The sequence below is a fragment of the Petaurus breviceps genome, unplaced genomic scaffold, assembly GCF_028583685.1.
Source record: "Petaurus breviceps papuanus isolate PSGF00001 unplaced genomic scaffold, PetGlider_PUasm1.0 90451, whole genome shotgun sequence".
NCBI classification, from domain to species: Eukaryota; Metazoa; Chordata; class Mammalia; order Diprotodontia; family Petauridae; genus Petaurus; species Petaurus breviceps.
In genome coordinates this window covers 1,350,572-1,362,634 of record NW_027187258.1, presented here as the reverse complement: position 1 = coordinate 1,362,634, position 12,063 = coordinate 1,350,572, and the positions used below count along the sequence as shown (strand labels likewise).

Genomic DNA, 12,063 nt, shown 5'->3' with positions numbered 1-12,063 from the left:
AATGACTGAATTACAATACAGATTTTCAACAGGCTAGTGTGATGAGCTGAATCTTTAATAAGATAATATTTTATAGAGACAAATGTAAAATCGGTCTAGCACTTGGGTTTTTAAAAAACAAAAAGCCAAGTGAACACGTACTCTGTAGTAGAAGACATGACTACTAGCTATAGAATTTTTCACATAAAAAAGGTGTGATTTTATTGGACTGTGTGATCTGGCAGCCGAGAAAGCTAAGGAGATTTTTACCTGCGCTAATAGAAATCTAGGGCCCATACAGAGGGAGGGGCTAGTGTCTTTCTACGCTGCCTTGGTTAGATACTGTCTGGAGTTTTGTCTTCAGGTCTGGGTGCTGCCTTTAAAGGATTTTTGAAGAGCTAAAGTATGTCCAGAATGGGGCGGGGAAACCAGAAACTACACTTACAAAGGAGAATAGATTGCCGGGAACTGGAGTTGGTTAGACAGGAAAAGCAGACAGTGTGTGCTTGTTGTCTTCAGATAGCTGAAGACCTGGCAGTCATTTGGAAGAGACAAAACTGTCTTCTGGATCCTCATTCTGTCAGTCATCATATGAAGAAGTTCCCCTTAACACTCTGCTGTTGTCAGTACTGGTGACTGAAGATCCGAACTAGACTTAATTTAATTAGATTTAATTTGAGAGGGCAGAGTGATATTTGAGCCTGATATAAGGAAAAACTTCAAACTGTCTCAAAGTGAACCTGGGCTTCCAGGGCCTTAGCCCTAGGAGACTTCACATGGCAGCCGTATGCCTGATTGTGGAATGGTATTTATTATTGCATGGGGGGGGGGGTGCTGGGGTCCTATTCAGGAATAAGTTGCTGTAAATAATAGTTTCTTTCTAATTCTGAGGCTGTATGGAAATGAGACAATGAGAAAAGGAAATGCTAGAAAGAGACCTGTGATTGTGAGGGACCAAGCCATTGGCACAAAGCTCAACCTCAGTCTGTCCTGCCCAGCCAGAGAAGCTGAGCAGTGCCAAGAAAGAAAGTTGGATTACTCTGAATCATGTACTGGATGGTCTCGTGCACCCACAGAGGAAAGGAGCTGTGTATTTACCGGGTAGATTGCAAACATTGATTTGATTTCAGCTTTTCATGATTACTCATAATGAATTAATGCTCCTGGGCATACTCACTTGCTTTAGTGAAGGTGATATGAGTGCCTTGGCCTTAGCTATTTGACTGATTGGTAAAGCCTCATTGGTCCTAGATATCACTGACTTTGCATAGTAAAGTGCCATTTATGTGGTATTTATGTCACACTTATGGCCTCATTTTATCCTCACAATAACCCTGGGAGGTGGGTGTATTCTGATTCCCCAGTTTATGGGTGAAGGAACGGGCAGAGGCGTTTAAGTGGCTTTCCCAGAGTCACACAGCTAGTGAGTATCTGCAGCCGCATTTGAGCTCGGTTCTTCCTGACTCCAGCTCCAGTACGCTATGTACTGGCCCACCCCCTGCCTCTAAATGGCCCGAGACACTCAACCGATTTTGCAGTGGTGAAGAAGTGCAATATTAATGTTGGACTGTCATAAAGTGCTTTACTACATCTCTACTTTATAAGGTAGTGGCCCAGGTAACTTATATCTAGGGGTATCTCATTACCTGAAAAGGTAGGTCACATTCAGGACTGTTCTTTGACTTGATCGGAGAATTGCCCTGATACATTCAGAGCTCCTGGTAATGTGGTGGGAGTTTTAAAGGTGCTTTTGCCAACAGTCTTGATCATGGAGGTAATGGAGCTGTGATTGGGTGTGGCCTCGTTGTCCTCATGTGCTTTGCTGTTTCTGTGATTGCCCTCCTTCCAGTGACCAGTCCATTGAGCACTGTTTTGGCATCCTGATGTCTTTAAGTATCAGGGGCTCTCACTTCTGCAGCTCAGCTCTGGAGGACCATTCATTTCTCTGCTTTTGCTGCTGTTGGTTAAATTTAGTTCGTATAACAGAGGTCAGTCAATATTTGAGTGCCTGTTGTGTGCGTTGCTAGAAGCTCTGGGGAGATTAGAAAAACTGATGGGGTTCCTTTTCTTGCTTATGATCTGATGAGACAGGATACACACCCATAAGGGAGGGAACAGATGAGAGGGGACGTTTGCACTGCTAAAGCTAGATGGGAGGTGTGGCATGCTGGAGAAATTGGGAGGAAGGAGGTAGCCAAAGCAATATTATTGATCTTAAAAGATTAGGGATGTTCCCCCTTCCCCTACAAGGATTTTTCTTTGTTGTGGAGAATCATGCCCTTCTATTAAAACAAAAAATCGATTGCTGATACCCTGAAAGAAAGACTTGAGTTGGCTTAATCATGAGATATCAACCCAGGGTGGCAATCCTGTGTTAAGGTGATGTCCTGTAGCTTTCCTGATCTTTGCTCATAGTTAAGACTTGGTGATTCTGAGGAATGGATTCAGAATTCAGTACTATGCATAGTGAGTCACTCTTGACCCAGTGAAAACATCAGCTCTTGGATGACACTTGCCTAGGATATTTAGTTAAGGCAAGTTCACTTGGGGACAGACAATATTTCTTACTAACTGTCAAGGTTGTTTGGGACAGAAGTAGTCTCATGACCCCCTTCGCTCCAGGTGGCTGTCAGCAGAAAACAAAAGGTGTGGAAAAGGATGAGGAGTTGAGTCATTTATTCTTGCAGAACAGCTAAGTGTCATTTGTAAGTTTCTAAACTTCTCTAGGAAGCCTCGGTTTTGGTATTTTGTCTCGCAAGTCTTTGTGTTTTAGTGGAAACTTGATCTTTGGTGTGATTCACACACTGCTTTGATAATGCTTAATAATCAAATTGTATTGAATCTGAATATTTCTTATGACTGCTGACCTTGCCAGGACCAGAGCAGCTATTTACTGCACTGATTTCATTGTTTCAACCTTCAGTGACACAGTTGAGTGAAATGTAGATCTCCCGGCTTGCGAGGTTTCTGCAGTTCTGCTGAAATTAGCGGAGCACAGTTAATGATAGAGTGTCTCTGGTTTCTAGGATTTGTACTGTGTTCGCAGTGACCTGGGGAACCTGCTCAAAGCCCTGGGTCGCTTGGAAGAAGCCAAGGTAGGTGTTGATTACAATGTATTTAACCATCACTGTTTTGAAAACTTGTATTCTTTGCCCAGTCTTCAAACCTTCATTGAGCTACCTTCACAAACAGTCCTAAGAAATTGAGGGAAACTGACAGCATGAACCGCCTCAGCCTAGAGCAAGGCCAGGCTTTGGCGCTGCTGCTCTAAGTGTGGGGGTAAAGTAAGGACCTGACCATTGCTGAGCTAGACCCCCCTGTGTCATTGGGCTCCAGCACGATCTTATCTGGGAATAAATAACATTCCTTCAGATCTGCGGCTTGCTGCAGGTACCATTGAAAGTGCTGCTCTTCTAAGGCCTTTGTGGCTTGTAAGTGGAGAAGAAAGTCATCAGAATGTTACCCTGTAATACTGGCATTTAAACTTTGTATTCTTTAACCTGCCTCCCCTCATCCTCACCCCACCCTTCTGACCTTGGAAGAAAGGCTGGTAAATGATTGGAAATTGAATGATTGGATCTCCCTCCCCCCTCCCCCTTTCTCTCCCTGCTCCCTTCCCCCCTTCTACCTCCTCACCTTTTTACAGTCCTTGCCTTCCCCTTCCTGCAGTCTCCTTAGTCTGTTCCTTCCCTTCTTTATTGCCTTCTCTTTCCCTGCCTTACTCCCTTTAAAAACAACAAAGCGCAGAAGGACAAAGCTGGTTTGTTTGGGAAATGGACTGATCGAAAGAAAACTTGCTAAAGTGGAAAGGTGGCTTCTAGCAGTCTTTGTTTCCAAATAACGAGAATTTGAACACCAGGTTGGGTTTGAAAGCTTTTGGCCTAATTTCAAACAAATTACCAAATGAAATGGTCTTGTTACAAGCCACCTTACGCAATCGCGCTGCAGGGGTGAGGAGTGGGGAGAAACCAGAGAGCCTCTGAACCTCCCAGCTGTTGCTCTGAGCCCCACGCGCATGCTGATGCGTGGAGTGTATGCGCAGCGTAGCTGTCTGTTTGATCACCTCATGGTAGGGAGAGTGAAGGCTTTTCGGCACCATCTGATGGTAAAAAGCACTGGTTTTTTTTTTTTTTAAATGTGCAGAATTCATAAATTCATTATACTGGCCATTTGGCTGAACTGACATAGGTTTCCACCCTATGGATTCCATGTGATTGATTGAAAATGAGTTGAAAAGATGGCTTGTTGGCCATTTCTGTAGGAAATCTTCCCGGCCCCGTTCATTTTCATCCCACCAAGCGGACAGCTAACACAAATTGCACTTCACTGCAGCTTTAGAGACCGGTTTAGGCTGAGACACTGCGCCTGCCTTAGGTTGCTGACTTCTTTATTTCAGAGCTCTGGAGACACCTAGTTTGAAAAGCGTTATACTGGTTTTGTGAGAACTTAGTAAACAAGACAATTATGGAGTGAAATGCAATGTATTTCTTTTGTAATCAGTGCATTTAAAAATTCAAGCCAGCAAATTCTCAGTAGCCAGAAGCAAATTTGTTTTACAGAAATTTCAGAGCCTTTCTTCCAGCCAAGTCCCTGCTGTATGCAATAGTCCTGATTAACCCTCTCCCTTCTGCATGACTCCCATGTTACAGACTGAGACTGTCCTCATCCCCATATGTTATAGACATATCCAAAGAATTTCAATTGCTTTGTTGAACTTTTACTAATGATCTTGTTTTATTTTCTCTCTTGTTTTTGGTTTTTCACCATTGATATTGTATTTAGAAGGTTTCAGGTGGGTGAAACCTCCTATTCCATGCGTAAGGTGCCTCGCTGAAGGGAGCTCGAGGCCCGGATCTAGGGCAGACACACACCTCCTCCTCCTCTTCCAGCAAGGAACGCACCGAAAAGTCACATGATGAGAAATATGGTAACGGGTTTGTAACTGCCACAGCCAAACAGTTTGCCTCCATGCCTGAATCTTCTGTCTTGTGGCTTCAGAAAAAGCTTAAAAACTTTTATTTACAAGCAAGTAATGTAAGAGAATGTTTTCTACTTTAGCCACAATTCTTTCAAAGAGATAAAGTTAAAGTAAATTAAACTCTTAAAAATGAACTGGAGATAATTGTCTAGTAAAAGCTTCTAACTCTCCTCGTTGTCCATTTTTTTTTCCTTTTTTCTTCTTTGTTTGGATTGCAGCGTTCTGCTCTTCTGATGACGCGCTGTGACCCTGCAGTAGCGCAAAGGCTGCGCAGCGTTACCGCGCTATGCGTGCGAATGAACCCCTTGTGAACGGTTGACTAGATGAGTAATCTGATTGGCTGGCTCCCTCAGTCCTATTCTGTAGCCTTTTTGGACCAAATTGGGTTGTAGCCTCAGCACTTTGAGTCAAGCTGATCTCATTACCAACAAACAGTGCGGGCCTGTCTAGTAGATTAATGGATCTCGTCGGCCGTTTGCTGAGCCTAAGGGTGTTCTGCGGGGCGCGGCAGCAGTCGCAGCGATGGCGCAGCGCAATGCTATTAGGAGGCGCTGGCGATGTTTGCGCTTGCATTACAGGGACCTCAACCCAGGTGCATTCCTTTCATTTGAGGTTTCAGCTTCAATCCCCTACTGGGTGTGGCCCAAGGCAAAGTAGAGCATATGGTCGGCCTGATGGAGCTGACTGGGGAAGAGAATGTCTTGGTGATTTGTTGAAGGAGCATAGAGGAGGAAGTAAGGCCCCTGTTGCTTGATTTTGGTTTTGCCAAAAGAGTCTTCAGTATTGGGGGTTTCATTTGGTGACCCCAGAAGTTGATTTCTTATCTGTCATAAGCAGGCCCAGGTGTTAGGTGATGGCAAGTGAGAAGTCGAGCTCTAGACTGAAGCCCCTGGCTTTCCAGGTGAGTTCCCAGCAGAACTGAACATGGTGGTTTGCACTTGGGTTCTGGTTGGCGCAGGCGCAGGAGCAGCCAGCTACGGCAGCGCAGTTTAGTTTTGGCGCAGGCTAGCCTATGCTGCAGGGTCACTTTTGGCCGGTCAGAGAAGGAATACTGACATCGACTTTTTTTTTCCCCTTGATCTTTTTTTTTCTTTACAAATTTTCCCCTTTCCCTATACCTTTTCCCCTCCCATCTTTTTTCTTCTTTCATTAACCCTTCCAAGGCATGTTACTTGAAAGCAATTGAGACGCAACCAAACTTTGCAGTAGCTTGGAGTAATCTTGGCTGTGTTTTTAATGCCCAAGGGGAGATTTGGCTCGCAATTCATCATTTTGAAAAGGTGAGTCATGGAAGTGGTAATTGATAAAGTGTCTGTGTGTGCAGAAAGCCCGGCACTTTTACATGTTGGGTTAATATCTGTGCACACTGCATCAAAGTGATTTGATATATACATACATTCATGTGCACAGCTACACGTATAATACATCTCTAATGTGGTGAGCCCTGGGTGGTGTAAGGCCTTTAAAGTACCTCCAAATTGATTTCCTAAATCTGCCAGTGGCTCTGATTTTCATGTTGAGGAGGTAGTTATCAGTTAGTATGTACACTTAACGACACTGTGACACCCAGTATTGAATCCCCAGCCCCACTTGGGGGGGGGGGGGTCACTGATCTCCTTTGATCCTCATAATGTACATTCCTGTTGGCAGGGATTGGGACTCAAGAAGCTGATGTGATGTGCTTAAGCTCGCAACAGTAATAGCTAGGCTTTCAGTGATCCTTGGAGGTTTGCACATTCTCATTTAACCCTCACAGCCTTGGAGGGAGATGCTATTACTATACCACCTCCCTTTTTTTGTTTTTTAACAGATAAGGAAAATGAGGCAGACAAGTTAAGTGACTTGCACAAGGTCAGAGAGCTAGTAAGTATCTTAGGCCAGATTTGAACGCAAGGTTATATGGAATTGTCACTTAAATCAGTTGTCATACTCTGCTCAGAAACCCTTGGGTACTATTATGATGAAGGCCAGCTCCTTAAGTTGGCATTCAAGGCCCTCTCTCATCTGGACTCATCTGGACTTCCAATCCCAGTCTTATCTCAAGGATTCCTTTACATACAACCCAGATACATACAACTCTGGTACAGTGAAGTCTGGCTCCTGGTTCTCCCTTCAAAGAGAAAGATCACTAGAACCTGATGGCTATTAGTGCTTTGTGACCTTGAGTCTGTTCCTCTGGTCCTTCACCTATAACATGATGTTTTGGATCATGAACATGTTGAGTTAGAGGACATGGGTTCAAATCCTGCTTCTGATAACTTCTGTAACCCAAGCAAGTCATTGAACTTTGCTGAGTTTCAGCTTTTTCATCTTTAAAATGAGGTGGTTTGACTTGATGGCTTCTGCTAGCCTTTTAAGCTCTTGATCTAGATCTAGGCTCAGTACCTAGGCTAGTTTTCATGAAAAATCGTTTTCCTTTTTTCTCACCAATTTAATCATTAAACAATTTTGATATTAAAAAAAAGTCAAAGCCATGAAGTTGTGAACTTCTGTTAATGTGCAATTGTAATTTTTTTTATTCTGAACGTAACATCAGATCAAAGCAGATTGTAAAAAGGATTGTGCATGAAACTCTGACTCTCTTAAGGATGGCTCGGTTTTCTTTTAAGTATATGATCATTCCCACAGGGAGCTCTTCCTCGCCCAATGTGTTACTTTCTAAGATGTCTCACTTCTGTGTTTCCTTCCAACTTCTCTGCATCTTTTTTAAAAAGTGCTTTGGTGGGCTTCTTTTAGTTTCTTTGGCAACCTGTGGATAGCCTTCCTCTCTCCGCTGCAAGCCCTTGAAAGACGTACTTAGTCGAGCACGTTGGCTGTACCTGAAGATGTCTGTCTTCTGCTGAAGTACCTCCAGCCCCTTGGTGGCAGGAGGTGGCTGGGGAGCCTGCTTTGGCTTCTGTCTTTGGCATCATGCTTGATTGTAGCATTCATCAGCCTTCCAAAGTCATTCAGAGTTGCAGTTTGTATTGCACAGGTTCTTCTGGGTCTGCTCCCCGTCACCCTGGAGCAGTCGATCCAAATCTGGCTGAGTTTCTTTGACACTGTCCCTTTTATTGTTTCTTGGGCAGTAAGAGCCCATTACCTTCATAGACCCTAATTTGTTTAGTTCTTCCCAAGTATCAGTCTGCTTCTCATTTCTTGGCTCTCTTTGAGGCATGGGCCTATTAGTTGTATCCCTGGATATACAGTTGTTTTTTAAAAGTGTATACTAAATTTAATTCTATGCTAGCATCATTGCCCTGTTCTGAATTGTTTTGTTTTGTGTACTTTTTAAATGCTTGGTTGATGTAATTTTTTGGATTTTTTTTTTAATTTGGTGTCTATCACTATCTGTCTCCCCGCCCCCCACCCTCCCAGCTCTATGTGACATGTACAGTCGAGCAATACAGACTGCATCTGAAAATATTCAGCTCATTCCGTTCTGTGCGTCTGCCAAGACGTGAAAACCATGCTCCATCACTCTTTGAAACTGTGATTCCGAAGTCTTTGAGAATTATTATCCTTTACTTCATGTGGTTATTCTATGCACCTTTCTTTTAGTACTGCTCATTTCTTTTTCTTTTTTTTTTTTTTAAGCAGTTGGGGTTAAGTAACTTACTCAAGGTTACACGACTAGTTATTTTGTGTGTGTGTTAATTATCTGAGACCAGAACCGATTCTGGGTCTCCCGACTCCAGGGCTGGTGCTCTTACTCACTGTGCCACCTGGCCGCCCCAGTACTTGCTCATTTCACTCTGCATTAGTTTATATGAATCAGGATCTTAAGTTTCCTTATGTGGCCTTTTAAAAAAAAGACAGTAGTCTAGATCAAACATTTGTCTGTGGAGATCCAAATGAATGTTGCTTGTCCTAGACCAAACCAAATTTTTGAGGGGTTCTTTCTTTAGGTGATTTCTGAGCCAAAACCTGGGCTTGAAGATGATCTGGGTTTTTCTTGGTTGTTTCCCCATCCAATTGCATAAACCCATGGGTAGCATTTCATCCCATATGTGCTACTCCTTTAAAAAAATGTAGCTTTTATATACCAAGTTAAAAAAAAAATTGAGTCATGGCCTCCTTCTTTCCCTTCTCTTTAAAAATTTATCAAATGACTGAATCAGATGCATGGGGATACTATCACACTCCAGATCTATGAGTCTTCCCAACAGATGACATTGTCTATACAGAGCTTGAAGAGGTTGTGTAGTTTCAGGCCCTCATGTTACAGGTGAGGAAGCTGAGGCCCAGTGAGGTGAAGTGGCTTGCGCAAGGGCCCACAGGGAGTAAGTACCAGACTTGAGATTTGAATCTGGTCCTCTGACTCTGCTCTTTCAACTGGGTACCATACTGCCTCCTGGAGGAATTAGAATGAGTGGTCCCAAGCTTTGGCTTCACTCCAGGGATGGAAAGACCTTTGGTTACCAGGGCTTCTTACCCACATGTCCAGATGTGTTTAGGTATAGGGAAGAACCTACCCAGATGTGCCCCCCCCCCCTAATTTGGCTTTTTGCCTGAGCCTGACTTCCTCTGGTGACTGCTTTCCCATTTCCCTTGAAGTTGGGCTGTTACATGTCCTCAGAGCAAAGTTTCTGAGTTGAACTATGAAGTTTGTTAGGATAAATTTTTCTTTTAAAGCCTCACTTTCACAGAATATGTGTTGGAAGGGACCTCTGTGGCCATCTAGTCTAAGCCATGCCCAAAGAAGAGCCCCCTACCTATGACAGTATACCTGACAAGCAGTGAGCCATTCTCCAGTGAGGGGAAATCATTGCCCTGAGACAATCCATTCCGCTTTGGAGAGCTCTGATCTTCCAGACAAACTTCATATATCAGCTAAAATCAGCTTCTTTGTAACTTCCTGCGATAGTTCTCAGTTTTCTCCTCTGTGGCCATATAATCTCTCCTCCACTTGCCAGACTTTGGATTTCCCCAACTACCTCATTGAGGTCATTGTGAGGAGTGATACAGTAACTCCAGAAGTGTGATTTAAAAAAAAAAAAACTGCAACAGATTTTCCCTGTGAAGGATAATAGACTAACTTTGGTAGTGGTTCTTGACAATTGTTTCAGTTTCCCTAACTCTAAATGCAAGCCCTAATAGGCTGTTGGAGGGAGTCTTGTGGGTACTTGGAAAGGATGAGTTGAAATGAAATGAGAGAATCAGCTTTTGGGCTCTTACATGCCTATACTTCAAGCTAATTCATGTTTGCTTGGAAGAATTATGGGCAAAGTTAGTGGTGGGTGCTGTCCTGAGAAAGCATTGGAAGGCCTGGTCTCATTGGACAATTGTTGTTAATTCAGAAACTCACAGTCTGAAGGCACACGATAGATAAGAAATACACATTGAATTGATGTGTGAGCAACTTGCTTTTCATCTACTGGAAGGTCTTTTGGCGCACACAAGGCGCCGTGACCCCACTTAGCCCTTTGTGTTTTTTGGCACAGTTATTTGCTTTTCTTACTGTTGCTAATTCTTGCCTCTTACTTGATAGCCCTAGAGCTACTCCTATGCCCACTAAGGTCTTTTTGTCCTTGACTCCACTAAGTTTTCTTCATGTTGACACCCCGTCCTTTCTTTAACTGATTTTGAGTCTTCTCATTAACATTCTGGTTGGGGTGCATGTATGTGTGCGTGCGCACGTGTGTGTATTTGTGGTGTGTGTGTGTGTGTACACACATACCCAGAGAGATTCTGGAAACTGATTTTGTTGATGCTGGAGAATACATTAGTTTTTAGGGCTGCCACACAATACTAAGACTCTGAAATCAACTGGTCCATGTTTCTCTCAGCTTGTTGCCTTTTTTTTTTTTTTTTTAGATTTCTCCCATCATTTTAGTTTCTGATTGTTTTTAGATCTCACACATTTTTAGCCCATGATTTCATACCCTTCACAAACTTGACAGGTATGCCCTTTTGACCTTGAAGTCAGTCACTTAATAAAAATGCTGACCAGAATAGGATCATCTATGAGAAGCTCAAAGACTCAGGTCCTCAGGGGCCTTCTATTTAGTATACCCCCTCTTTATGTTATTTTTTTCCTTTTTAATTTTTTTTCCTTCTCCATCTCATTTTTTAATATATAATTTTTTGCTTCATTAACTTCTGATTTACATCATTCATTTCTGCCAGATTTTGAGTTACATATTTTCTCCCCGTTTTTCCCCTACCCACCGTCCCAAAATAGCAGTCCCATGGAATATCCCCTCCTCCAATCTGCTCTCTCCCATGTTATCCCATACCCCTTTCGACTTTTCCAGTGGATCTCTCTATGCCCCAGTGCCTGTGTCTTATTTCCCAATTACATGTAAAATAGTATCAATAATAGTATATATATTTGAGTATTTGATTTTAAAACTTTGAATTCCAGATTCATTCCCTTCCTCCCTTGTCACCCACCCTTACTGGGAAGATAAGCAGTTCAGTATAAGTTGTACATGTGTGGCTAATGCAAAACAATAACATAGTAGATACATTGTAAAAGACTGACTATATTTCCCTCCCTCCTTTCCCACCTCCCACTCGTTCTATTCTCTACTTTGATCCTGTCCCTTTTCAAAAGTGGGTGCTTCCAACTTCCCTCCCCCCAGCCTGCCCTCCCAACCATCATCCCTCCTTTCATCCCCTTCCCCCCTACTCTCCTGGAGGGTGAGATACCCTATTTAGTGTGTATTTCATTCCCTCCTCAAGCCAAATGCAATGGGAATAAGGTGGACCCATTCCCTTTTGCCTTCCTATTCTTCCCCTCCATTGTAACCATTTTCCCTTGCCTCATCTATATGAGATAGTTTACCCCATTCTGTCTCTCCCCATCTCCTCTCATCATATTCCTCTCACCTCTTAATTTCACCTTTTAAGTATCATCCCTTCCTGTTAAATTGGTCCTGTGCCCTCTATCTATACACACAATCACATATGTATTCATATGCCCATATACCCTTATATGAAGACACATGTATATTTCTATTCCCTTCAACCACTGAGAAAAGTTTCATAAGTTACAATTATCGTTTTTCCCTGTAGGAATGTTAATAGTTCAACTTTGATAAGTTCCTTATGATTTCTTTTGCCTGTTTACCTTCTCATGCTTCTCTTGCTTCTTGTATCTGAATGTCAAATTTTCTATTCAA

General features: G+C 42.9%; 1 protein-coding gene across 1 annotated transcript in view; it reads left to right on the top strand.

Moving 5' to 3' along the window:
* OGT (O-linked N-acetylglucosamine (GlcNAc) transferase) overlaps window positions 1-12,063 on the top strand; it is a 33,989-nt gene that overhangs the window by 6,409 nt on the left and 15,517 nt on the right. Inside the window, exons 4-5 of the mRNA XM_069062403.1 lie at window positions 3,006-3,074; window positions 6,121-6,237. Of these exons, the coding sequence (XP_068918504.1) occupies window positions 3,006-3,074; window positions 6,121-6,237 (186 nt within the window). The remainder of the gene's footprint in view (window positions 1-3,005; window positions 3,075-6,120; window positions 6,238-12,063) is intronic.